This window comes from Truncatella angustata (assembly GCF_020726525.1).
Source record: "Truncatella angustata strain MPI-SDFR-AT-0073 chromosome Unknown BKA67scaffold_4, whole genome shotgun sequence".
Taxonomy (NCBI): Eukaryota; Fungi; Ascomycota; class Sordariomycetes; order Amphisphaeriales; family Sporocadaceae; genus Truncatella; species Truncatella angustata.
Genome location: NW_025763384.1, coordinates 2,567,216 through 2,592,692, shown reverse-complemented (window position 1 = coordinate 2,592,692; position 25,477 = coordinate 2,567,216). Strand labels below are relative to the sequence as shown.

General features: G+C 49.8%; 12 protein-coding genes across 12 annotated transcripts; 6 read left to right on the top strand and 6 right to left on the bottom strand.

The window, feature by feature from the left end:
• Positions 1–296: 296 nt before the first annotated feature.
• On the top strand, positions 297–1,447 carry BKA67DRAFT_281083 (uncharacterized protein). Its single transcript, XM_046095945.1, has 2 exons — positions 297–562; positions 625–1,447. Exon 2 carries the CDS (start codon positions 704–706, stop codon positions 1,355–1,357), a length of 654 nt encoding a protein of 217 aa, XP_045958779.1. The 5' UTR covers positions 297–562; positions 625–703; the 3' UTR covers positions 1,358–1,447.
• Positions 1,448–1,537: 90 nt separating this feature from the next.
• On the bottom strand, positions 1,538–3,698 carry BKA67DRAFT_518121 (uncharacterized protein; the record flags this gene model as incomplete). Its single annotated transcript, XM_046097981.1, has 3 exons — positions 1,538–2,633; positions 2,792–3,295; positions 3,352–3,698. 3 exons carry the CDS (start codon positions 3,696–3,698, stop codon positions 1,538–1,540), a joined length of 1,947 nt encoding a protein of 648 aa, XP_045958778.1.
• A 402-nt stretch (positions 3,699–4,100) lies between these two features.
• BKA67DRAFT_280840 (uncharacterized protein) lies at positions 4,101–6,051 on the top strand. The gene is made up of 4 exons (XM_046095944.1): positions 4,101–4,671; positions 4,727–4,853; positions 4,908–5,457; positions 5,513–6,051. The coding sequence occupies exons 1-4, from the start codon at positions 4,484–4,486 to the stop codon at positions 5,686–5,688; spliced, it is 1,041 nt and encodes a 346-aa protein (XP_045958777.1). The 5' UTR covers positions 4,101–4,483; the 3' UTR covers positions 5,689–6,051.
• A 601-nt stretch (positions 6,052–6,652) lies between these two features.
• Positions 6,653–7,078, top strand: BKA67DRAFT_658799 (uncharacterized protein; the record flags this gene model as incomplete). The annotated part of the gene is made up of 2 exons (XM_046107344.1): positions 6,653–6,736; positions 6,818–7,078. 2 exons carry the CDS (start codon positions 6,653–6,655, stop codon positions 7,076–7,078), a joined length of 345 nt encoding a protein of 114 aa, XP_045958776.1.
• Positions 7,079–8,562: 1,484 nt separating this feature from the next.
• On the top strand, positions 8,563–9,770 carry BKA67DRAFT_658798 (succinate/fumarate mitochondrial transporter; the record flags this gene model as incomplete). Its single annotated transcript, XM_046107343.1, has 4 exons — positions 8,563–8,623; positions 8,686–8,733; positions 8,819–9,524; positions 9,614–9,770. The coding sequence occupies 4 exons, from the start codon at positions 8,563–8,565 to the stop codon at positions 9,768–9,770; spliced, it is 972 nt and encodes a 323-aa protein (XP_045958775.1).
• Positions 9,771–10,083: 313 nt separating this feature from the next.
• Positions 10,084–11,138, bottom strand: BKA67DRAFT_535825 (uncharacterized protein; the record flags this gene model as incomplete). Its single annotated transcript, XM_046100069.1, has 2 exons — positions 10,084–11,060; positions 11,120–11,138. 2 exons carry the CDS (start codon positions 11,136–11,138, stop codon positions 10,084–10,086), a joined length of 996 nt encoding a protein of 331 aa, XP_045958774.1.
• Positions 11,139–11,497: 359 nt separating this feature from the next.
• On the bottom strand, positions 11,498–13,334 carry BKA67DRAFT_535824 (heterokaryon incompatibility protein-domain-containing protein; the record flags this gene model as incomplete). Its single annotated transcript, XM_046100068.1, has 2 exons — positions 11,498–13,107; positions 13,163–13,334. 2 exons carry the CDS (start codon positions 13,332–13,334, stop codon positions 11,498–11,500), a joined length of 1,782 nt encoding a protein of 593 aa, XP_045958773.1.
• Positions 13,335–13,418: 84 nt separating this feature from the next.
• On the top strand, positions 13,419–14,197 carry BKA67DRAFT_281113 (uncharacterized protein). Its single transcript, XM_046095946.1, has one exon. The coding sequence runs from the start codon at positions 13,628–13,630 to the stop codon at positions 14,048–14,050; it is 423 nt and encodes a 140-aa protein (XP_045958772.1). The 5' UTR covers positions 13,419–13,627; the 3' UTR covers positions 14,051–14,197.
• A 147-nt stretch (positions 14,198–14,344) lies between these two features.
• On the bottom strand, positions 14,345–15,307 carry BKA67DRAFT_517852 (uncharacterized protein; the record flags this gene model as incomplete). The annotated part of the gene is made up of 1 exon (XM_046097947.1): positions 14,345–15,307. One exon carries the CDS (start codon positions 15,305–15,307, stop codon positions 14,345–14,347), a length of 963 nt encoding a protein of 320 aa, XP_045958771.1.
• Positions 15,308–15,851: 544 nt separating this feature from the next.
• On the bottom strand, positions 15,852–17,415 carry BKA67DRAFT_535822 (monocarboxylate permease-like protein; the record flags this gene model as incomplete). The annotated part of the gene is made up of 4 exons (XM_046100067.1): positions 15,852–16,612; positions 16,665–17,038; positions 17,097–17,249; positions 17,315–17,415. The coding sequence occupies 4 exons, from the start codon at positions 17,413–17,415 to the stop codon at positions 15,852–15,854; spliced, it is 1,389 nt and encodes a 462-aa protein (XP_045958770.1).
• Positions 17,416–19,292: 1,877 nt separating this feature from the next.
• BKA67DRAFT_646222 (uncharacterized protein) lies at positions 19,293–21,155 on the top strand (the record flags this gene model as incomplete). The annotated part of the gene is made up of 2 exons (XM_046105907.1): positions 19,293–19,598; positions 19,647–21,155. 2 exons carry the CDS (start codon positions 19,293–19,295, stop codon positions 21,012–21,014), a joined length of 1,674 nt encoding a protein of 557 aa, XP_045958769.1. The 3' UTR covers positions 21,015–21,155.
• A 1,152-nt stretch (positions 21,156–22,307) lies between these two features.
• BKA67DRAFT_517933 (aspartic-type endopeptidase) lies at positions 22,308–23,726 on the bottom strand (the record flags this gene model as incomplete). The annotated part of the gene is made up of 2 exons (XM_046097958.1): positions 22,308–23,540; positions 23,598–23,726. 2 exons carry the CDS (start codon positions 23,724–23,726, stop codon positions 22,308–22,310), a joined length of 1,362 nt encoding a protein of 453 aa, XP_045958768.1.
• Between the last annotated feature and the right edge of the window lie 1,751 nt (positions 23,727–25,477).

Sequence of the window (25,477 nt, the reverse complement as noted above, 5' to 3'; positions counted from 1 at the left end):
ATGATGCACGTATATGATCGGTTTTAAGTGAAACCACGATATAGTCTCTATCCAGCAGGGACTATGTGCTTTGCATCGCGACTTGCGGATCCGTAAATCACAAAGACAACCTGGGTTGCTGCAATTCGGCCCCATAGAGCGAGAGTGACCTTTCCTGTTTAGGGCAATAAAAGGAGAACCGTGCAGAGTTATCTCAGCCATGACGGAGACTGTCGTTGTTAGATTGTTAGCGTCTAGTCTAGGTTAATAACTTACGTATCGCCGCTTGCGGGTTGATTCAAATGCACATAGGGCTGGAAACATTAGGTCACTATCGAAAAGAGGTGGTAGTATTGCATAAGTTAACACGGGAACTTTTAAATTACTAAACGGCCTGTGAGATAATTCTATATGGCAAATACATGCCTCTTGTTAGACCATGTCTCGTCTAATTCCGCTTTACATGTGTACTTCCTGGTGGAGCAGTAGGAACACTAACTAGTAACCTTAGAGGGTTTCAGCTACCGGGCTCCAAGATAGGCACCAAAGAAGCCACAGCCGCTCTCAAACGGCAAAGAGAAAGGTGAGCTTTTAGACTAAGTGAAAGGTAATACCCACGATCAGGCTTCTGACTTTGAATACAAGCAGCGTTCAGGGATTTGCCGATGCATGCAGATCTCCGAGAAGTTCTCGATAGCTTCTACTGTTACGAACATTGTTTACCATGGCGGGTAAAGCTACATCGCGTCACGGCCGCCGGCTCATTCGCAGTGTTCCAGCTTCGACGACTGCGACTGGATCAACGTGGGCAGACCCTATTTATTTTGCATCACCATCAGCATTAGGAAACTGGTTATCAGTCTATCATAAGTCCAAGAAAGAACTCTTCGTCGGTTATTATAAGAAACACACAGGCAGAATAGACCTGACATGGTCTAATGCAGTGGACGAAGCGCTGTGTTGGGGCTGGATTGATGGTGTAAGGAGGAGAGTTGATGATGACCGCATGGCGCAACGATTTACACCCAGGGCAAAGAAAAGCCATTGGAGTCGCATCAACGTTGAAAAGATGGCACTACTAGAGGCATCTGGTCGTGTTCAGGAGCCTGGTAGAGCTGCATTCGCGCTTCGCACCGAGGAAAACACGGCGCAGATGAGCTTTGAGCGCGAGCTCGTGTTCAGCGACGAATTCTTGAGGCGACTGTCTGAAAACAAAGATGCAGCTTCATATATTGAAGGACGAACGCCAGGCTATAGACGCCAGGTATGTCACTGGGTCATGTCGGCAAAGCGCATGGAGACACAACAAAAGCGCTTTGAAGAATTGATCAACTGCTCCCTTCAATCACAGGATCTGAAGCAATTCAGAAGGAAATGACATTGCACAATCACCACCAGGGGTTCGTGATCCCAATCTTATCAAGGCCGACGCCTGCAATGCTGGGGTTTCCTTCGATTCCTACGTGCAAAGCACAGCTGTTTTCATATTTATTCCAAGTCCAGATGCTATTTCAAGCAATGTGCCATCTGATCAACAGACAAGACCCGACCAGCATTCCTAAGCTACACTGACCTCAACACCATGCAGTTTTCCATCAGCTCTCCATTCCTCGAGCTCTCGAATGTATCGAAGCATGCCATCGGGCCATGGGCCAGCCTTGGCACTCTTCATCATCTCTTCGGGAGCTTGTGACATCTGCAAAGCTTCACCCTCATTTGTCAAATAGCCTGGTGTGCAAACAAATACAGAGCCCAGAAATGCTGCGCCTTGGGCAACGCGCATGCCCCACGTCTGCTCTGCTTCTTCCGAGACTTCTATTACTACGCCACTCTTTTGCGGGCCACCGACACGGTCGTGACCAGCTTTAATAATTTGAGCAGCATGGGTACTTAGCACGTCAAGAACGTGGCCGAAATTGGCGGTGGCTCCGCATTGTGATGGTCCCATCCAAAAGAGGTTCGGAAACCCATTAGTAGCACACCCATGCAAGCTTGATGGACCAAGAGAAGTCCATTTCTCTGTCATACTTGTGCCCCGGCCAACAATCTCGATTCCAGTACGCGCTGCTGGGTTGCCGCTTGCGACTCCAGGACCTCGATAGCCAGTGCTGAATATCAGAATGTCAACGGGATACTCTCTGCCGTTTGCTACAATCCCGTTAGGAGTTGCACTCTCGACTCCCTTGCCGTTTGTGTTGATCAAGTGGACGTGCCTCTTATTGTAGGTGTCCAAATAAATATCACTGAATGTCGGCCTCTTGCACCATGTTGGATACCACGGTGTGAGTGCCGCGGCTGTCTCCCTATCCTGCACTTCTTCGGCTACCCTGGCACGAACCTTGGCATTGTGTTCTGCGTCACGGGCTAACATGGTTTCTATGTGCTCCGGTACTTTCTCAGGAGAGACATGCCCGAATTGATCACTCCCTACGATTGCGCAGTATGCCTTGAGCTTACTCCATTCATCGTCGACGAGGTTTTCGTGATCTTCAGGAGCACCCAATGCGATATTCTCAGCCAAATTCTCCTGCCGGTACTTCTGCCACCCTTTCTTTGCAGCGATGGTTTTCTGCCAATACTCAGGATTGGTATCTTTCTGACCTCTGGTGTTCACCTGAGAAGGCGTTCGCTGAAAGACAAATAACTCTTCTGCACTACGACACCTGGTATCAGATAAGGCTTCCTCTTGATAGTTCGAATACCTCCGGGGGTATTGTAGAAACACCGAGAATGAGGAGCAATAGCCGACGGCCATATATGTCTCAAACTAAATATTGGAAGGATAGGGACTCGGAATCAGAAAAATACTTACTACTTCGCAACCTCGGGTATGATTTGAATAGCCGTTGCACCTGTACCTATGACACCCACTTTCTTGCCTTTCAGTTTTTCCATCACCGGGAACTCGGTTTCACTCGAACCACCGGTCACGTCGTAATTCCATCGCGCCGTGTGGAACATCACGCCCTCGAAGCCTGTTAATCCAGGCAGCTTCGGCACTTGCGGTCGTGGAAATAGGCCGGTGGCAAGCAGCACGAATTCGGCGTCGATCGAAAATTGAGTTTCCTCTTTGCCACTTGCACCGTGTCTTGTAGCCAAATCGGCCCTCCAAGCGCGTAGCTCTTCGCTCCACTGAACTCCATTTGCCTGCGTGCGGAACATTATCCTATCCTCGAGGCCAAACTGCTTCACCAGATTGACCAAGTAAGAGCGGATCTCCTTGCCGGAGGCGTATTTTTTGGACGGCATGTATCCTGTCTCCTCCAGCATTGGCAGATAGACGTAAGCCTCGACATCGCAGTGCAGTCCCGGATACCTGGATTAGTCGTCAATGAATTTGGCTCAGATTGGAAGCAAAGAGTTCCGCCTCACCGATTCCAGTACCATGTCCCACCTATCCCTCCAGCAACTTCCACTATGCGAATTTGTTCTGCATGAAAGCCATGTTGTATGAGTCTGACAGCGTTGAGAATGCCTCCCATTCCAGCACCCAATATCAGAAATTTGATACGATCCCCTGACTTGATAGGCCAAGGCAGTTTGTCGAGCGCCGCATGGTCGGCAAAGGGATCATCTACCAAATGTCGAAGCCGATCTTCACTACTAAAGTGCAACTCTTGGAATTGAGCCATTCCGTCAGCCCTTTTACGCTTCGCGGCTTCTTCCATGAATTTTTGTTGCGCCAACTGCGCATCGGTTACGTCTACTGTTGCAGCCATATTGATCTATCTTTGTAGCGTCGGAAAGAAAAGAACATGTGAAGGTACTTTGAGTTTGAGTTTATCAGACAACTTAGCTCGACTCATCCAAGTGTCGTCGGTCAAGCATTTATAATCCGGCATGGAACGGTCCGCAATTTAAGTTACATGATGCACGTTCGCACTTCGGCACGCCACCAGTACGTAACTGATGTGTAAGTCGCCATCTATTCCCTCGTTTCCGGCTCGTTACATCGTATAAGATTGTGCATAACCACCCGTATTCGTCTTCGGTTAGATATCAATTGCGGGGTTTTGAACACTGTCGAGAGGACGGGTAGAAAATAAAGGAGAGCCTGAAGTGGACGTAATAGGAGGGATGATGCGCGAGGAGAGCAGCAGAGCAGCAAAGTTTCCCTTCCCTTCCTGGGAGCTGACTTGAGCTCTTTGCAGCATTATTTCCACGCCTCGCTTCTTCTACAGTCAAATTCAGGGCCATTGAGACTTAAACTAACCAAGCTGATGGAAAACATTGACTGTCCAGGTGTTTTACATAACCAAAGCCAAGCCTGTGGGGAAGCTGGGGATCGGCGGGATTTGATAGACCCCTCCCCCTCCTCAGCGTTGCTCCCTTCCTCTAGGCGAGCCACATATAAAACAGAATTTCAATTTCGAATTTAGGTTTTACTCAAATATAATTTAGTTAACTCTTTCTTCTATTTTTGATATCTATTCAATAATCAATAATTATCTTTTGTTTTTGAATAACCGTTCTGTAAAGAATTCGCCGTTGCCATCTATCTGTGATGCATTCCAAGCAACTTCCCGACTTCGATGACCTACCACTTGTGGAGGGCATGCCCCAGGGCTGTGCTTGGGGTGTATTTGACAAAGATGGCAAGAAAGACCTTTTGGGAACGCTGAACCTGCTCACACCAGACGTCGTGGCGGCTGCTTGTTCAGAAGCACGTGAAGGTGTCTCCATCTCTTTGAAGTAAGACTTGTTGAGAAACACATACTTCAATATCTGGCGTGCTCATTCGCCATAGTTGGCCACTCGACAGTTCGAAGTTACCATCTGGTCGCATGAAAGCTACGCATAAGCATATGACCCTTAAGGAGACTGGCCTGAGCGAGATGTCTGGGTGGGATGATGAGCTGCAGTTTAATACACAAGTTAGTGATATCCATCAACATGTTTTGGTAAGATGATTCTCAAAAGCATATAAGGTTAGCAGTCAATGGGATAGTCTGGTCCATTGGCAGCACCAGGAATCCGATCTGGCGTACAATGGCGTAAAGGTGACCCATGACGCCCTCGCCGCACCAACTACAGCCGCTAACAAGATGCCGACACTCGATCATTGGCACCAAAGGGGCGGGCTCGTGGCTCGTGGAGTTCTGATCGACTTCAAAGACTGGTACGAAACTAAAGCAACCGCTGAGGGTAGAACAGGCGATGATATCATATGTCATCCCCTGGATGGTTATCGAATCACCGTTGATGACATCGAGACAATCGCGAGAGAACAAAACGTCCAGTTCAAGCATGGTGATGTGCTTGTCATCCGCACAGGTTTGACGGAGGTCCTTGAAGACCTACAACCGGCTGACTGGACGAGACTCAGCAATCCACAAATCTCAGGCATGCATGGAAGTCTAGAATCCGCGAAGTGGTTGTGGAATAAGCATTTTGCCGCAGTCGCTGGTGATGCAATCGCTTTTGAAGCGCTGATGCCCTTGAAGGAGGATGGCTCGCCGGGAAGCCCTAGCGATCTTGGTAAGCATTTCAAGTCCTGCCGCTGTGCATTTGTTCGTTAGAGCTGATTACTTAGTTCTGCATCCTTGGCTTCTGTCCATGTTTGGAATGAGCATAGGGGAGCTCTGGGACCTAAAAGCACTGTCAGCGCACTGCAAAACGACCAAGCGATATACCTTCTTGCTTACCTCAGTTCCTATGAACATCCCAGGCCTTGTCGGATCACCGCCCAACGCCCTCGCTATCTTCTAGCTTTACTTGAAGGCGTTGTGTGCTCAAAACTACTATGAATTCTCACCATTCCCGGGGTTACGCGGAAAGATACCAACCTACGATGAGTTTACAGACTCACTCATTACGATGATGTAGGTGTTTGCCTCCCGTTCGTAACTCCCGCCTAAAAGAACGTGGATTGTGCATAAAAGATGAGGCCAGCGCGAACGGACGAGAGCTGGGCATCACTAAAGATGTATATATCAACACAACTTCCAGTCGTAATGCAGTACCTTCACTGCCTTCCAATTCATGCCACTTCTGTTGTCCAATAGTGCTCATAATAAGCTGATATTTCGAATGTGCCCAAACTTTTCAAGTTGATACCATTGGTTGAACGACCAACATCCAGAGTAGTGTCTGGCAACTGACGAAGACAGTCTACCCGACTGTTACATACCCTGCCATCGACTCCATTCTATCCCTCAGTAGCAAGACCCGAACCCGCTTGTACTGACTCCAGAATCTCGACTAACAAAGTCAGAGGAGATTCGTGCCATTCTGCATGCCGTAGTTTTTGGTTCGCAAGCATTGGGTCGGTTGAATACCACTGGATAGAACAGATGAATGACTATTCTGGTTCCTATCGGATGTTTATTTCCATTGAAGAATAGACGAGTTTCCATTGAGTGCAATAACATTAACTGCATTGAGAAAAATGGCTTCCCCAATATGACGCCTCGTTGATGCATTGTTCTGAAAGCCATGGGGGTTACCATGGTTATGAATCAGGTCAAGCTGTTCTTGAGTCCCTCTCGTTTCCACCTACACTGTTATTCCTTATTCTTATTCCTATTCCATCACTCAACCAACCGACCAACCTCAGACAAGTCTTGTGCTCAACACAAATCTTTGACATTTGGTACAACAGACCAAGTCAATTCTGAGACGAAAATCTTGCCCAAAACCACACTCACCTCACACAAGAACAACTTCCGTCACTATGGAAAGCAACAAACCAAAGCTGAGCGCCCGCGAGCAGGAGATTGTAGCCATTGTTTGGCAATGCTTCAAGGCGGAGCCGCAGGTAAGTACTCCCGTGCACTTCTGGCCTAGTTCATCACTGATCTAGATAATGCTAACGCGTGAAAAAAAAAAATTCAATCAGGTTGACACCGACAAGCTTGCCGAGCTCGGCGGCTTCAAGAACTCCAAAAGCGCCAGTACCACCTGGGGTATGCTCAAGAAGAAGCTGATGACTCACGGCGGATCGGACATCAAAGACACGCCGCCCAAGTCGACCGGCAAGCGCAAGAACGGCGACGCGTCCTTTGGCGAGACTCCGGGCAAGAAGCCCCGGGGAAAGGCGGCCAAGAAGGCCAAGGCTCCTACCATCGAATCCGATGATGACGACAACGCCGCTGAGTAGGTTCTCGAGACTGGTGGAGAGATCTAGGCAAAACGTGCGCAGAGACTGCGCACGGGATTTGGGATGCCAGAGAGCACATTTATGGTGAATGGTGACAAGAGTTGCCTTCCAGCAAGGAAACGATAATACGGAATGGATTCTACTGAAGTCTCGCCTCAAAGTGTGCTACCAATAGTTTCCAGGTTGATAGTGCATTCCCACGTGAAAGTCTAAGGTTAGATGACATTCCTCAAACACCCGAAACCCTTGTTGCACTGTATTCGAAATCGCATAGATATTTGTATACTCATATGATGAATTACTGAAACAAGCCGAGTTGCGTTGCTGGGTAGCCGTTTCCAATCCGCAACCTCGGCATCTTTCGAATGACATTTCACTTGCATCTCAGCCTCAACACCGGATTCTCCCGACCTGATCTGGGCTTTGGTGGGCTGCGCAGGCTGCTAGCTGTGGGGAAATTTGGGGTCCACGTTTGGAGTTGGAGTGCTGAGTGCGTGGCTGCAAGGGGAAGAGAGGAGACATGATTCCGCACTAGTTCCCCCGCATAATCACAAGCTCGGCTCCTGGTCGGTAATTTCTAGCTTCTGGAAACACCCGAACGACGTCACGGTCCCAAGCCGATTGTCACAGGCCGAGAATATGGCTGGAGAGCCTTTGGGGCACCATTGGGACCTCTGCACCAGCACTTGTCAAAGACGGCCACGAAAAATGGTGAGAATACGCACTCAACTGGTCAGACAAGTATGATTCAGAAGCCAACGGTGCAAAGGCAATCTAACCTGGTGGTTTGCCAAAGGATCAGCCAGTCAGGAGTGACCTCCGGTGCGCCGAAGGCCTTTAGATACGTGACTCCGGCAGTGCGGGCGCAACGCCAGCTCTCCAAAATTAAGTTCTGTCAAAAGAGGACCCACGCGAAGCCGCGGGTGTCTACGCAGTGCCCTCGACAAGACAAAAAAAGATATGCTCGGATGTACAAGCACTCTTGGGCTTGAGTCACCAGACAGGTTCCTCTACCGCCGGACCGGCTTGGGACCTGGACTTATATACAGTTTGTCTACACCATGGCTACGTCAGGTTTGAGAAGTAGATTCAAGCTTCTTCTTCTTCTGTCATGAATAGTTGTGCTCTTGTTACTATCATTGCTCAGTTTCCTGTTTCTACTCCTGTCACACTCTCCTAAGTCTGCCGCCGCCCAGTTCCTTCCCATTGTGATCATCCTAAATAACGGAAGGAGTGTTTGAGTCCAAGTGCGAACCGTTGTCGAGACACGTGCTCAAACCTTTGGTGTTCCTTTTCCCAAGGTTTTCTATCCCAGTTTATCATTGGCTACCTTGTCATCGACACTTGTTTTGGAACAGCAAATATTGTTATAAAGGGCTTCACATAGGGTGTCGACTCGAGTTCAGGACTTTTCAGGGTTTATTGTGACAATCCGGCTGGGAAGTGAACCGTAAGGAAAGGTCCGAGTTCACCAGAGGAGCAAGATGGCGACCAAAGTGAACGAGAACGGCAAAAAGCCGCCGTCCGTGGCGACGAATCTGATAGGTGAGCTGAGGACGACATTAAAAGCAACGTGAGAACAAGCTGCTAAACATGGTTCTATCCAGCTGGTGGAGGCGCAGGTATGATGGAAGCGCTCGCATGCCACCCTCTCGGTAAGTTTTCCAGAGTCCTATGCATATTGTTCAACCCCCGAGTATATCACCTTCTCGACTAACATGTACTTTCTCTACACCACAGACACGATAAAAGTCCGCATGCAACTCTCGCGCCGTGCTAGGCAACCCGGCGCCCCTAAGAGGGGCTTCCTGAAGACGGGAGCCGAGATCGTGAAACGCGAGACGCCGCTCGGTCTGTACAAAGGTCTCGGCGCCGTCATGACGGGTATCGTTCCGAAGATGGCGATTCGATTCTCGTCCTTCGAAGCCTATAAGCAGATGTTGGCGGACTCGGACGGCGGCGTGAGCGGATCGGGGACTTTCATGGCCGGACTGGCTGCCGGAGTCACCGAGGCCGTCGCTGTCGTGACGCCCATGGAGGTGATCAAAATCAGACTACAGGCGCAGCACCACAGCATGGCAGATCCGCTCGACGTGCCCAAGTACCGCAACGCCGCCCATGCGCTTTACACCGTCGTTAAGGAAGAGGGTGCTGGCGCCCTGTACAGAGGAGTCTCCTTGACGGCGCTGCGACAGGGCAGCAACCAGGCTGTCAACTTCACGGCGTATACGTATTTCAAGGAGGCCTTGAAGCGATACCAGCCGCAGTACGAGGGAGGAAACTTGCCCGGCTATCAAACAACGCTCATAGGATTGGTCAGCGGTGCGATGGGCCCTTTGAGCAATGCGCCTATCGACACAATCAAGACGAGATTGCAAAAATCACCAGCCGAGCCGGGTGTGAGCGCGTTGCAAAGAATTCAAAAGATCTCATCGGAGATGTTCAAGTGAGTTTGGCACTATTGATCTGGGCTGGCCTTCGTTTAGTGGGCCGCCAGACTGCAAATGTGGAACAAATAACTGACTTTTGTTGTAGACAAGAGGGCAGTAGGGCCTTTTACAAGGGTATAACGCCGCGCATCATGCGAGTCGCCCCAGGCCAGGCTGTCACATTCACCGTGTACGAATATCTGAAGGCTCAGCTGGAGAAGAGCAGTCCCTCTATAATAAGCGGCGGCAAGTACGAGGAGTAGTCTATCGCTGTGTTGTACTTTGCGGGTCCCCCTTTGAAGCAGGCTGTGCATCACTACGAGGTATCACTTGATAATCGAAACTATTTGAGAGAAACAATGTAACGGCCTATGTCAACATAGACGAGGGGATATGGAAGCTGGAGCCGAGGACAGGTCTGAGTTACACTATAGCACTGAGACGCGCTGTATATACCATGAGCAGCTCAATATTAGCTGCAATAAGCGATTTATATTTCATGTCAATAACGACGAGTTTGCACGTTTCCGCAGTTCTGCTTGCCTAGTCGTGCTAACTGCATTGCCTCTGAGCAGCTCATCGACCCGGTCTCTTGGGACGTCTGAAAGCCTGCCTCACTTCGGCTTGCGGGTGTAGATCATCTAGAACGCCTTTCTCCGTGATTTCAGTCGGCTCTTCGACCTCGAACTTCTTTTCAACCTTGATCCCGCATTCGCTTTCGGCAGCCGTAATCACAGCCCGCTTCATGAGCGGATACATCATGCGGAACTTGATGCTCTTGCCCGCGGCAGCTGGGCACGTGTAAAAGAAGAGGATAGGGCTCTGCTCCTCCCCTCCATACGTATGCGTAAACCGCCAGAACGTAAACCGCGGCTCCTTGTCGTCAAGGTTCTGCACAAGCTCTTCCACGGTCGAAGGGGTCGAGGAGCTCGGCAGCAACTCGACGACCTCGCTCTCTGGGTTGATCTTGAGGGTCACGATGCCGGCGCCCTCGCCCCGCCCCAGGTTGCTGAGCGCCACGAGCGCGTCCGTGGCCACGGGCATGTTCATGGTCTTGCTGAGATGGATCTCCCTGACGCCGGTGCCGCGCCCCTCCTCGGCCTCGGCCCGCTTCACCTCGCCCAGCGTGCGCTCCTCCTCCGTCAGCGGCGCGGCCAGCCCGGCGTGCTTCTCGTGCTTGGCGAAGCCGGCCGCCGTCAGCTCCTCGGGCGTCGTGGCGAATATGGTCTCGGAGAAGTGCTCGCTGCCCAGCTCGCGCACGAGGGTCAGCCGCGTCGAGGCGAACAGCATCTTCTGCCGCACCTTGGCGCTGTCCGGCACATAGCTTATGGCGATGAAGCCCGGCGGGGTGGGACGCCGGCGCAGCAGAATGTAGAGGGCCTCGTTGGGCTGGAGATGGGGGGAGAGCGACTCGAGGTTGGCGGAGAAGTCGGAGCCTTTGGACGGGAGGGTGGTCACGGGGACCAGCGATTCGCCCTTGATGGTCACGAGGAGGCCGAAGATGGATATATCGGAGAGCAGGTTGTTGAATTGGCTGTTCAGCTCTTGCGAAGCTGGGAAGTATGCATGTCAGTGAGGTGCCTGCGGAGGGGATGTGTCGGTGGGAAGCTACCTGAGATTCCGGACTGCATCTTGATTCGACGTACTTGAGCCTGGAAGCCCCAGACAGATGTGGAGAACTGATTTGATGACGGCCGTCGTATTATCGTGGGATCAGTCCAGCATGCAGAACGTTATTTCCCTGGGTCATCACGGCTGTGAGTTGCCTTGAACGAGACTCAAGTCGAAGCTACAGCTCCGTGCTATAATATAAAACCCCAGCCCCACGTTACAGAGGATCCCCCCGCTATTCTCGGTGAGCCCGGTGTGCAGGTGGAGTCCTTCCATTTCCCTTGGAAGTGCCCTTTTTATACCTAGACTAGTCAAATATTCAGGCTTTTATTATAAGAAAAAGAAGAGAATTATCGTTGAATTCAAAAGTCCAGTTCTCTTATATTAGAATAATATCCTCTAATGCCCTTCTTTCTGTTACATCGATCCACGTACTTTTTATCAGCCCCTTCATAATCTTGTTATCAACACCTTCTCCTAAAGCGACACAGGATCCTATTCTTTGATATGTTTGGATCCCCATATGCGGTGGGACCTGAAGGTTCACCGGCTTCAGGATCAAGAAGAAAGGTCCACATATAAACTTGGATTCATCCGGTACGTCATCCCAAATCAAAGGCAACAAAACAAGTGCCGCTTCATCGGCTGCTCTGGAGTATTGTTCCGTTATCACGTGTGGTTCCGCATCCCATTCCGCATGGGCATATAAGCGAACATCTCCGATAGCGAAGTTAAAAAAACTATCATCGTTCTCTTTTCTGTTTATTGGAAGCTTAGTTCCCTTCAAGTGTATCCATCCGCCTATGACCTCTCCGAAAGGAATTTCAGGATACTTCAGTCCAACGTGTGTCCTTTGAATGAACGCAAGTTCGTTGTCTCGGCGGCCCCAATGATAGGAGACAACTCCATCTACACAAGCCCAAGACCACGTCGGCGCACGGTATCCCGTGGGGCGTACTCCAGGAACAACACGGGTGTCGATGTTCCAGCATAGATGCTGCAGTAGGTCGTTTGACCAAAGCCCCCCCAGATATTCTGTAGAGCTTTCGTTTGTGGTCGCTTGCCGAGAAAACAGTGCTGCTATACCAGCCAGTGCTGGCAATTTATCGTTTCCTATTGTCAGCTTCCGATGCGAATATTGTTCGACCATGTAAGTCCACTGATGGCGTATGCGTGTGGGGTCAGCTGCTGCCTCAAGAAAAAGACCGGCTTTCTTAGGCAATGTGATGGTGAACCCGCTGTCCTCCGCACGAACATTGCCTTTGTACTCTACAAGGACTTGAGACTGGGTAAAATGTAATGTTCGTTGAGACATGAAACGTTCTTGTAGTGCCCAACCACGAGATGACAACGGCGCATCTTCTAGGGAAGTCTGTTTCGTCAAATCGACAGCATACTTTAGTGGGGTGGCAAAACACAGAACCTCATCGGAAATTTCGCCGCTAGAGAAAGGGATAGAAATATATCGAGGCTCCAGCCTGTCGCCCAGGAAGCCTTCCGTGTTGCCAGCGGATCGGCTAGCTGCAATTGTGAGTGCTGCATTTCCATAAACTTCGTGCATGCGTGCCGATTCGCGGGCCCAATCTCGCACATCATCTTGAATTATACAAAGACTATCGATCCAGAGGTAACGTATTCCCAGTCTAATGGTCAGCCATATGGCATCTTGGAATGATTGTGGAAGCTTAGCAGTGCGGATTCCCTTATGGAGTTCCTCGCCTGTTTGAGTGTTGAATGTTATTGGCTGAACAATACCCCAGCAGTGACTGAGAGCCGTGTATCTCTCATAAATGTTGGCAGAATTACAAAGAATAACACACTGGCCGTTTTCCTCTATCTCTAAAATTCTGGTCGGCATCGAGGGAGGCTTCGTAAGTTGATCCTTCGTCTCAGTGTCTCTCATCCATTTCTCGATTTCGTTTAGGACTGAAAGCGAACGAGGTGATCGTGGTATTTTCTTTCCCTGTATACTGGGTCGGAGTGCACTACCTAAGAATATTGTGAGATGGGAGGGATAAGCTTGGCGTTTTTCACGTCGTCTTACCATCCTCAACGCAAAATTCAAAACTCGCCAATAACTGGTATGAGCTGAACCTCTGACTAGGACTTCTTGGAACATATCCAAGAATATGAAACCCATCAACCTGAGGCTTGCCACATATCCACAATTCGTAATCAAGTAAGTATCCATAGCGTTGCGCGTTGGCATGACGCATATTTTCTATAACTATGTCAACTTGATCCTGAACTAAATGGCATAAATCACAGGATTCTGAGCTGGAACGTAGGAACTTCAAATTTTTGTGATAAAATAGAAGGTTCTCCACGGGATGTGAGATGTCTCGATCTGAGCAATATGAGTACAAGCCATATCCGGGGAAGTTCCAATGCAGGCGTAGATTAGGGTGAGTGCCGATGGCTCTTTTCGAGACAGAAGCGAAGTCAAAACTGCGACACACTTGGCAAAGCTCCATGATTAATCGGCTATCACAGCTAAAATGCTAGTGCTATGGCGTTATGGGTTTGTTTTGCGATATTTATTGTAGTCATCAAAGGTGCCTCAGCGAACTTCACCGTTTCCGATAAAACACGTGATCAGATGCATGGAATCGTTCTGGAACAATACCCCGCTCAAATCATACATGCATTCAATCAACTGTTCAGGGTCGATGAGTCTATGTTGATATGGGGAGTGTGCTATGGGGAGAAAAGGGGGAGGAAAGGACTTGCAATGTGCACCTTGAGAAAAGAAAATTTGAAACCCCCCCCCCCAGACTTAGTGGAGTGTAATATGATAATGTTTTCTCTCGGGCATCTGCTTGTACTGCTGTCTTTTATCCTCCGCGACCTCCTCTGCAACCTCTCGGCCCTTCGAGGTCGGTCGCGGAAGAATTTGAGCTCAACTTGTTTTCCATTGACTCATAGTACATAACTTGCAAGTGACCTAAGAATTGATGCCGTTGCTTTATCGACCGCTACCTACCAATTTCGCCTGTGAGATTCTAATATTATGAGGGTGCACACTGTCCACGAGACATATCTGACAAAGAATCAGCGTGGGCAGTCACGGAGCTAACCTTGTGGACTGATATGCGGTGGTGAGGTTCCAGCGGTCATATCCGGGACTTGACAAACCTGCGAATAAAGAAATGAAGACGAAGAAACATACACATTATTGGCCATGTCTTCTATTTTTCTTATCCGCTGGTAGCACCAACGACGCGGCTCATTGCCTGACTGCTAACATTGCGACCACTTCATCTGTCAGCCTGCTAATCATCTCCAGTCCAGGATCATGATCAGGGTTGACCTCCGCAATCGTTAGCCCGCCAACCTTCTCGCTCGTTGTAATTACTTTCAAAGCCCTCATCATTTGCTCAAACTCAACTCCGGTGAAGTTCGGCACGTTCGCCAAGGGAAACATCCGCGGGTCAATGGAATCTACGTCCAGATGAACCATGACAACATCAACCTTCTCTTCAAGATATTTTAGCGCCTCTCTCGCATGTTTCTCTGGCTCCCGTGCGACCGATGTTGAGCTGATAACCTTGTAACCATTTTCAGAGAGAAAGGCGAAATGCTCTGGCTTGTTGCCTGGATTCGCCATGTTGGTGCCGAAGAGGACCATGTTGGAAGCATCGCAGACGGGCTCACCTGACGGACGGGAGAACTGCTCCATGACTTTCAGCGCACCCTCAGATCGGATGAGATGCGTCATGTTCATGCCCGCGAAAATACCCGTGGAGTGTGGATCGGTCGGAGAAGCCAGATCCGTATCGGCATCGATATAGAGAAGGCCAACGCGCTGGGGAGGAGATTGAGAGCCAGCATGGTGCCAGAAGGCGGACAAAATTGCCGGGGACATGCAGCACTCGCCACCAAGAATGAGCTGGAACGGAGGTGGACTAATATGGCTGGCCAAACTTTTCGCTATGCTGTCATGGACGCGGTGGCAGACTCCAATATTGACACCTTCGTTGCGAATCCCGCCAGGAGAAAAGGTTGTTGCCTTGTAGGTCGCAGGTGTCTCTAGCGGTCTATGTTCTGAAATGCTTCTCAGACCAGCCATTCGTAATCTTCCAACAATATTCACATCCTCAAAGGCCTTCGGCGCTTTTGATTTGCCTGGGATAACGGACCCACAATCTGCGGGTACATAGGTAATGGCGACTGAGCGTGAGGCTGCCATCATACCGCCCAAATCACTCGTATTATCGTATTACCTCGAGGAATTATTCGTTTACGTATCTACTAGGTTACCCATTTTGCATGACCTTGAGGTAGATGATGCCAGTGGTGTGCGCCCTTCGATTGTCCTGCCGACCTTAGCACAGAGCTATGACGTAGGCTCTGTCAGCAGCCGTATTAACTAGGATCAATTGACTCAAAGTCGAATCATCGATATTGTGCCCAGGATATGCGTATATTGGCGCATACCTTTTATTACGGACGATATAGTCACTTGAATGCGACGCAGAACAGGAGGTGGATAGAAAGTTTGGATGCACCAGGGTTAGTTATACTAAGTATACGAATGCACGCATATTGCTAGGCGCCAAAAACTAATCAATCAATTGAACGCACAATAGTATCACGATGATTTTCCGAGTTATTTTGAGGAAGAGCACGTTCATATCTCGAAAGCGTATGATACATAACTGACTAAATAAGGGTTTTGTCCAACATCCAAATCTACCAACTACGATCTCGAATAGTTAACCTAGCTGCCTAGGTTAGGCTTTTGCATTGATTTTAAGCCCCACTTTAGCTGTTCTAGCGACAAGCATAGACGAGCCTGAGAGAACGAGTAGTATGCCTGACCAGACTTGCAGCATGTTCCAGTTATTCCCCCCATCAGTCGCCAAGATAGCCCCTGCAATAGGGCTCCCAACCAGCGATCCAAGCGCCGCAGTGATGAAAGCCATGCTCAAACGGCTCCCCAGTGCAGCCAGATTCGGCGACAGACTCGCAACGGTTGGTGATGGCAGACTGACAAAAGTCCCTGTGAAAAAGCCATACAGAACGCAGAACCCAAGAATACCTGGAACGTTCCTGATGGCTATAAGTGCGAGACTCAAGACAGCAGAGGCGAACGCCATTACCATCTGCATGTTCAAGGTCCCGACGTAGTCAGCCGCAAAATTAGGCAATATTCGACCTAGGGATGACCCGGCGTTTATGAGCGCTGGTAGGTAAAATGCTAGGTAAGGGCTCATGCCGGCCCTGTCCATTGCGTATAGCTGGACATAGAAGAAGACGACATAGATGCCCATGTATCCAAAGAATATCCCGAGCCCGAAGAAGGTATAGGGTACGTCTTTCAGAGACTCGAGGTCCAAGAGAGACCTGCGGCTCTTGGGGTATTGGAGCGGGCGCATGACCACGAGAGGAAGTATGAGGGTGGCTAGCATTATGAAACCGATAACTCGGGTAGCCCAGGCGAATCCAACCTTGTATTGGACTTGTGTCCAGACAATAGGATAAACCACTCCGCCTACGCCAAGTTTAGCCCAATTGATAGTAGGGAAAACGGGTGTAATACTTACCGATACTGCTACCGAGAGATGCGATACCGGTTGCAAATGCTTTTTTGGTGCTAAAATACTGGGATACGACGGCAACCGCAGGAAGGAATAGGCATCCGAAACCAGACCCAGTGACAACACCTTGGGCCAAGAAAAGCTGCCAGTAGTTCTTGCAAAGACTTGTCATGAAAACCCCCAGGAGGCTCAGGAAGGTACCTAAGTACAACAGCAAATGGAGGTGGCCAGCGTCGTAAATTGGCCCAACAATCGTGCTTAAAAAACAGAGCAGAAACATTTGCATGGAGCCTATCCACGATATGGCTGAATCGGTTGACGTTTCCGCAATGTCATAGGTATAGTATGTTTGGAACACACCGTACATGTTGACAATGCCCCTGTGTACCTAGTCAGCCCAAGACTTGCTCCCGTCATCGCCCCAAGATTCCGACTCACCATGTGTTTAAGAAAATACAAAAAGAGGCTGCGACCTGCAACCACGCCAGTGTTCCCCCATTAGGAGGGACCGGCGTAGCCACGACTTGGGTGTCAGGAGGAAGTTGTAGTGGCGTGGTGTTCTGGTGGCCTTGCGCAAACGAATCATTGTCCCTAGTTTTATTTCGAGTTAATTACGATGGTGGACGATTCCGGCCCAGTTTGTATCGGAAACATACTCATGCGGCGGCGTAGAATCTCCAGTAGAGCTGACTTCGTGGTGTGCAGTCTTTTCGCTGACAGACTGCGACGTAACATCGATAGGGGAAGGCTCCTGCATGACTTGAGAATGTCCGAAAGTCGCAGGCGACCGGAAAGAATATCCAACGGTCGCTCAGAAAGAAAACGATATACAGAAATGTATAACAAGACTCTTACCGAACTGTCTAGGATGGTCAGTCAGAACAAGGAAGCTAGAACAAATTTAAGCTTATTAAGGTAAAGACAATAATTAGCCTCTAAAATCCCAGCCACTGTTATACGAGGGATGGCCAGCAGCAGTTTTCCAAACGTACAAGGCGAAGTCCTAGCTAATCAGTGGGTTCATTTGGGAATTCCATACAATCTCGTATCCATATTCTCTATGAAACATCATGACATGGCGCGATAAAGTTGACGATTATCTGCTAGTAAGCTCATTGAACGATGATTGCACCTAAAGCAAGTCCCAAGCCCCTGATAGAAGTGCATCCGGCAATATCCAGAGCTATATTGGGATAAGGTTCACGCCAAATAGGCAGTCAGGCTTCAAACCCATGGATAGAGAATCTGATCAGTAGCCCGAAAACCAATGAGCTCACGCAGTTATGCAGCAGCGTAATACCTATCATCAAGGATTCTGCCCATAACAGTGCCAAGATGGCAAGAATAATCCCTGAACCTTGTAAGCGCCGCTCCCTGTCGATGCGCTTACGATAATACTTCAACCCCGAAACCTATACAGCGGGCATAGTTCTCGATATTGCGGCCAAAAATTCGTGCAGAAAGCACCTGTGCCCAGAACTAGTTGAAACCCGACAGGATATGCCTGTGAACTACCAAATTGATTTCCAAAACCTCATCAGTGGCGATATTTCATCGTTGGTGCATATAGATAGTGTGACAGTGTGCATGTCAGCTGACATACGCGGTAGTGCAGGCAAAGAGTTGGTTGGCAAAGTACAGTACGTAACATCGTGGTAAGTATTCAGCTTGGCAGCCGGGTTGTGCAGACGAACGTGATGGACTATTTGTGCGGGACAGGGGCTGTACATGAAGCAATATGCATTACAACCGATACCGACGTATGTAGAATCCGCTTGGCACTTGAAATTTGTTGGCACAATAATGCGATAGAAGACGTGATTGACTTCGATGCAACTCGTTACTATGCAAACTATTAATTATGCCGAGGTTCCTTCACGATTTCTTATGCTACGAAACGGATGAGACCGCATGTTCATAGTGCCCTATTATTCATTCAGAAGAGATAGTGATTAACAGGTAGACGCACCAGGCGATGATGAGTGTTCCTGTGAGACAAGTACATAGTATCTGGACCAACGGGAACCCCCAAAAAGCCACGCATCATCCTATCGTCTGAGTCGTACCTGAACGCCGTATAGAGACAAAAGCCAGAGCTAGCACAGACTACTATCACGAAGGATTCAGGGTAGGGGTCCCAATTCTTCACGTTGCAGTGCCATTTACGAATTACGGAGTAGAGGGACGCTATACGACGGGACGGCCCATGGGCCAGAACACCCTAGCGCGAGGGTAAAAGTAAGCGGTCTATACGTATCAGCTGTGTATACCCTTTCGAGGAGGGAAGCATCGTGTCGGGTTACCCCGCACTGTCCTCTACTTTGCCCAGCTTACGGATTGCACATATCTCACATAAGATTATCCCGCAGCCTTGCCTGCAAGGATTCACAACTACCAGGATTGGCGGTTCTCTAGATATAGCGAGTGACAACTTAAGCAGACTGAAAGATGGTTTCGAACATGGGTGGAGTTTCTAGACTTCGGTCCATATTGGAAGTTCAAGGGTAAATTGTCGTATACTATTCATCATTTTCCAATTCTGCATATCCATTTCTGAACTGAAACAATCTGATAGTTTCTTCATAATCGTGCCCTGTCTCAAAGTCCGTCCGACTTGCCATCCGACTTTCCAGGATGGGTGACAATAGTTTAAATCTTACGGAAGTCTATGGACGCAGGCTCATGACTTCCGTTATCGATGATCGGGCCCGCTCTAATCCACAGAAGACCTTCATGTCCATACCAGCAGGCAAAAGCGTTATCGATGGGCAGAGAGACATATCATACGGCGACCTGGCACAAGCAATTCATCGCTCTGCTCGGTGGATAGAGGAAACGTTAGGAAAAGGTGTGGACTTCCCACCAATTGCAACCTATTTGCACCCAACAGATTTCCGACATGTCCTTCTTACATTTGGAGCAATCAAGTCAGGATACAAGGTATGAAATGAAGTGACCTAGAACCTTATCTGACTAAGAATCATGTAGATGTTCTACAGCTCTCCACGGAATCGTCCAGAAGTCCAAGTTGCGCTGTTGGAGAAACTCCAATGCACGACTCTCTTCACACCTGAAGATGAATCAGAGACGACCAAAGCGGTGCTCGAGAGGCGGCAGATGAATAAATACACATTACCAGACCTCGACTTTTTTCTAAACGACGAGCCTGTCGAGCCATATCCCTACAATAAGACATTCGAACAAGCACGCAAAGATCCATACGTTACCTTACATTCATCTGGTTCTACTGGCACCCCCAAAGTTTTGAACCTGAAACAAGGATATGCGGCAGCCCACGATGCCTTCCAACTTTTACCTAGCCTGGGTGATACACCTTGGACTGTCAGTACCTGGGCTGGAAAGCGAGTCTTGACGAATTTTCCATGGGTACACGCCGGAGGGGCACATATCATCCCTTGTGGGATATACAACGACTTCGTCACTGTCATACCAGCGGCATGGCCTCTCACTGGTGCCGATGCGAATCACTTACACGTGCACGCCAATATTCAAGCCGCCTGGTTCTCTCCGTCTGTCTTGATTGACATCGCGCGCAACCCGACCTTCTTGGAGAACATCACGAAGCTGACCAACGTCTCCTATTCCGGCGGCATCCTGCCCGCTCATGTCGGAGATGCCATCTCGAAACGCACACGCGTTTTTGGGAATATGGCTTCGACCGAGACTGGAATCCTACCAGGCGAAATGCCACCTCCCGATATGTGGAACTACTATAAGTTCAACAAGCGTCTCGGGCACACTTTCCGCCATTATGACGGCGACTTGTTTGAGCTTGTCTATACGAGAGATAAGGCGAACGAGAGTTTCCAGGCTGTCTTCTTCACGTTTCTCGATGCCGACACGTACGAGATGCGAGACGTCTACATCGAACACCCTACACACAAGGGATGGTGGCGCTCCTCTGGACGCATCGACGACGTCGTGGTCATGTCCGATGCCAAGAAGCTCAACACCATCCCGTACGAAGCGGCGATCGAGCGGCACCCGGGCATTGCAACGGCCCTGATGTGCGGCACGGGTCGTCCGCGACCTGCGATCTTGCTGCAGCCGAGTCGGTGGCCAGAAACGAAAGAAGAAGAGCGCAGACTCGTCGATGCGACGTGGCCGACTATTGAGAAAGCCAATGAGGCGGGACCCGTTCTGGGGAGGCTGATCAAGGAACTGGTCGTGGTAGCGAGGCAATCTAAGCCGTTCGTCAAGGCGGGGGGCAAGGACACGGTGATGAGATTCAGGAGTCTTCAGCTCTACGAAGACGAGATAGATGAGGCGTATAAGCGTGCTGAGGAGAAAGGCCTTCTCTACGGCGATGTTGCAGATAAGGGCAACTTGGTGTGAGCTTGTAAGATCCAGGTGCTGTGGACACGGGCCTCGAAGCTTCTCGTCCAGCAATTGAAATATAACTAATTGTCAGACTATATATGTGATAGACCATGAGATGTAGTCAGGCTAAGCTAATCATTCTAGTTGGTATGTCAACAAGTGCTCCTATTTGACTCAAATTATTCCATCTGGGAGGCAACTGGTTCGTAAGATATCTCATACTCGTCCTAACAGCAATAGAAGATGAACAGACTGAAGCGACTGAGATATTTTACAGTTCGAAATATCCGTCCATAAAACCATGTTGGTCTATGACTGCATACTGTATGGTATGGTACCGGTATTCTAGCGAAGTCACTTTCTTCGCGTAACTCTTCGTAGGCGGGTGTGGCTCAGCCTCGTCTCGGGGTTCCAAGCGCATGCACAAGAACTGTCCAGGGTGCCTCGGAGTAACACGATGGTAACGCTGGGTTCGTGCGTTGCACAGACAAAGCTGTGGGTAGGTCGAGCTGAAGTGCAGTGGAATGCTTGTCTGTGTCCATACTCGAGTACGATGTTCAGCACCGGATTTTGTCTCAAGAAGCACGTTCTTCGCAGCACGATCATCAAGTCAAGCACGACTCTAAACTACCGACTAAAGTACTACCTTACATCAAGTCGCGGCATTGTGTATCTGTTGCTCTACCTCTGACACCGGACATTTGGAACGTGAACTCTCAAGCGACGCGTCACCTCTTCCCCTGGGCCGTACCCGAATTGGTTGACGTAAGCGCGACCCTTAGATCTTAAGTTCATCAGACCCCCGGAAGATCGGCGTCGCGTATTTTCGTTTCGTTCCAGTGGGACTTTGTCATGCTGACCTAGACGAACGATCACCGGCATCTAGTGGTGGAACAGTAATTTGGCGTTTTGGTAGAACCCAGGGGTCTGTAATCCCGTAGGATGTGACTGCACGCACAATTAAGATATTGCAACAATGGACTAAGAGCAGATTTATTTCAGGGTTGAACAAACGCACAGCGAGTGCGTCATGAATAAATTGTATCTTTTCTATCGCCGCCACCACTCTAAGCTGGGTGCTGCTGCTCTGTCTGGCCCTTTTCCGGACCCCGTCAGATGCGCTCTAAAACGACCAGTCGCTAATCATGCAAGCCATACTCCCCAAGGAGTCGGTCATCAATACCAGGACTCATGCTATCTACTCCCCAAATGTCAAATATCGTGACCTAAACGCCATGCAATGCTGTCGTAAAACCAAAAACTTCAAAGTGTACAAAAAATCCCTAATTATGTCCAGCACGGTGTGGTTCATAGCAGTGCGAACAAAGCACCTACTCCAATAAGTAGAGACAGTAGGACTGTCGATCTAGTCATGGTAGGGTTGGCGGCGCTTGAGCCGCTAACACCCAGGCCACTTGTGGTGCTGGTGGTAGCAACCCCGGCGGTTGCGGCCGCAGCATTGGCTACAGAAACCGCATCGGGCACCGCACCAGTGCCAGTACCAATTTCCTTGACGTTTGTTTCGGTAGCGTTGAAAGCCGTCTGCGCAAGGGAGATCTCATTATTAGAGATGTCGTACACGACGTATGCCGACCGTAGGAATGTGTCGCCCAATACGTTTGTGCTCGAACCTGCTGGGGCAATGCCAAAGAGGCATGCTGTGACGCCGTTGGAAAAAGTTGGACGCTTGCCACTGGTAGTGACCAGGTCAAGGACAAGCTCGTTCATGTCAACCTTGATTGTTGGTGATGTGAAAGTGAAATCCAGCGTCCTCGTATCCTGGGCCAATGAGCAAGGAACATAGGCTGCACCCTCACTCGAATCGTACTGTGCGCCAACTTCGTCGAAAATCTGCTCGACCCAAGTATCGGGCAGGTAGGTCAACGACGAGCCAGAATCCAAAAGAACTGCCAGCGCTTGGTCGCTGGCAATGGTAACATTATCCAGAACTACGCTGGTCAAAGTGATCAGAAACTCCGAGTAGACGCCACCAGACGCCTGTATTGGCAACGTCTCTAGTGACCCGGTATACTGCGCTGTGTCCACCCCGCCGAACAGAATGCTGCCAGTGCTAGCGTCGAGGTCGTTCAACCATAAGCTGTAGGCGTTGGAGGCGATCGTACCATCACTCGCCATCTTGGCGGGAAGATTGTCGTAAGCGTCCTTGTTTGCCCGTCCGACCTGCACTTCGTTGACCGGATAACCGACGCCCAGGATTCCCTGCGCCGAAGAGCTCTTATAACCGATACCGAATTGTAAATTGTCCACTGTTGTCCCCCCTATCGTTACCGAGTCGGAGACATAGTCTCCACTGGCTCCAGACCCGTCCACATAAGATATGTTGAAATAGCTTCCGATATATTCGTATGTCGAGGAAGAATTGGCCGAGTATGTTCCTGCATAAGAACATGGTTTCGATTTCCCCATGCAGAGGGATGAGGCAGGAGTATTAACCCAAAGATCACTGCTTCCAGTATCCAGATGCAACCTAAGTGACTGTGCTGGCGTTCCTATCGTGGCGTTGACGAAGTATAAGGTTTCCTGCCGAAGCACTTAGCGAAAGCTACCAACCAGAAAGTCAGTTAGTCAGCCACCTACCTCGTTATCCAACGAAGCGTCGACCGAGCCTCTCCTTCTCAACCGGTCTCGCTTTACAGGGTCTTCTATCGTTCTCCTCTGCATGTTCATGCCCACTACTCTTGACGAGCTAGGGCTCCTGTCCTTCATGGCGAGAGCGTCTGTTGGTGCTGATAAAAGGCCAGCCACCAAGGCGACAACTGAGACTGACTTCATCTTGATTGATCCTTCTCTTGGTTTCGGCAAATCGTATCCCTCCTGGCCGCCGACAATATTTCGATGTGATATTGATGCTATAAATTGGACATTGAGGCTCTCTTGTGTTATCACCTGGAGAAGTAACACCGGGATTTAATAATATGGTGGCGAGGTTCCCACTCAGCCACTAACACGTAACTGGGACTACTCGTGCGCGTCCTTTGGGGCTAAGGTTGGATAGCTAGGGGCTAAAAAGTCTAAACCGGGAACGAAAGAAAAAGGGCGAGGCCGGGATGAACAATGGTAGCGAAACAACTGTATATGAGAATGAAGAAAAGCGAAGAATGGAGTGGATATTGTTGCGTTGCGTCGTCAGCCTTCTCCGGAGCAGAAAAAGACGGGGTGTGCATAGGTTGCCAAGTTGGATCCGTGATTTAGAGAAGCCTTGCCAAGCCTGCTTGGAGTCTCAAGAATTGGACGAAGAGAAGAATGGAATAGATGATGTACAATGGCAAACATAAGCAATTGAGGCTACTGACCTCGAACTCGCTCAAAGAAGGAGTATCCTACTCGGTGGGGTGATCCACAGGAGTGGATGTCTTGGCATATCTGACGCGCGGCCACCAACGTCGACACCAGGGCGATCCCCACAGGAGACCAGAAACAGTCAAGACGTTTGCGCATCCCAGCACAATGGTTCGCTGTAGCGCGCTTCTTGGAGGCCAAGGGGCCAAGGTGCAGGAGACTCTCCAGGGCATGATCATGGTACAAATCTGCCGCCACCCCCCCCCCCCCCCCCCCCCCCCCCGAGCGGCTTTGGTTGCTGTCGCAGGGCTTTGAGACGTTTGGATGTGTCAGGGGTAGGGACCCCCCTAGCTTACGTCCTCATCAGAAACAGACGATGGCCATGGCGCAAATGCCTTTCAGCCATCATGGTCTATGTCTCGAAGAGCCGCCTGGATCTGCCGGACTGCTGAAGTGCGTAAAAAGTGATTCCGACGATGAAGAGAGTTTGCCAAATTTGGCGGCATTTGGTGAGATTGATGGCTCAAGGTGGCGTAAGACTAGACTCGACGAGTCGGGGCAACAAGAACGATCGCATCATATTCAGAATCCAGGTTCCTGGGCTGCTGGGGACCCGAACATAATTCTTTGCATGCTACGCAAAGCGATGCGGCGAAAGGTAATGCATCTGGCGTCGCAATCGCAATCGACTAGCGGAGCAGAGACGCGGCACTTTCTCTCCGTTCTTAGAATAGATCACAGTGATTGGTGGCACGGATCCCCGTCTGGCACTGATCCGAAAATCCCTGCCACCTGGTCGTTGTCCAAGCCTCCCTACAGGAAACATCATAGCACGTTGTGAAACATGCTTTTCAACGAGATATCGTGAAGATTCGTCAGGCAGAGTATATGACCATGCTGTATCATGGCACCGTCAAATGGCGGCGTACAAGAACAACGCGAACTTATAGTCAGCAGCTTGGAAAATAAGCCTCAAGAACAAAAAGAGCCAGACAAGCACCTTGCCCAGAGGCATCAGCCGCCCACATTCCGATCTAGTTAGTCTAAAGTTAATAAACCGTGCGGGACCTGGCAAAGGCAAGCCTCGGATGCAAGTCGTTTTCTGGTCAGCTGACGCGCCCTCGAGCTGACTGGCAATGTATCTCGGATTTGGACGCAATCCAGAGCACAATAACTGC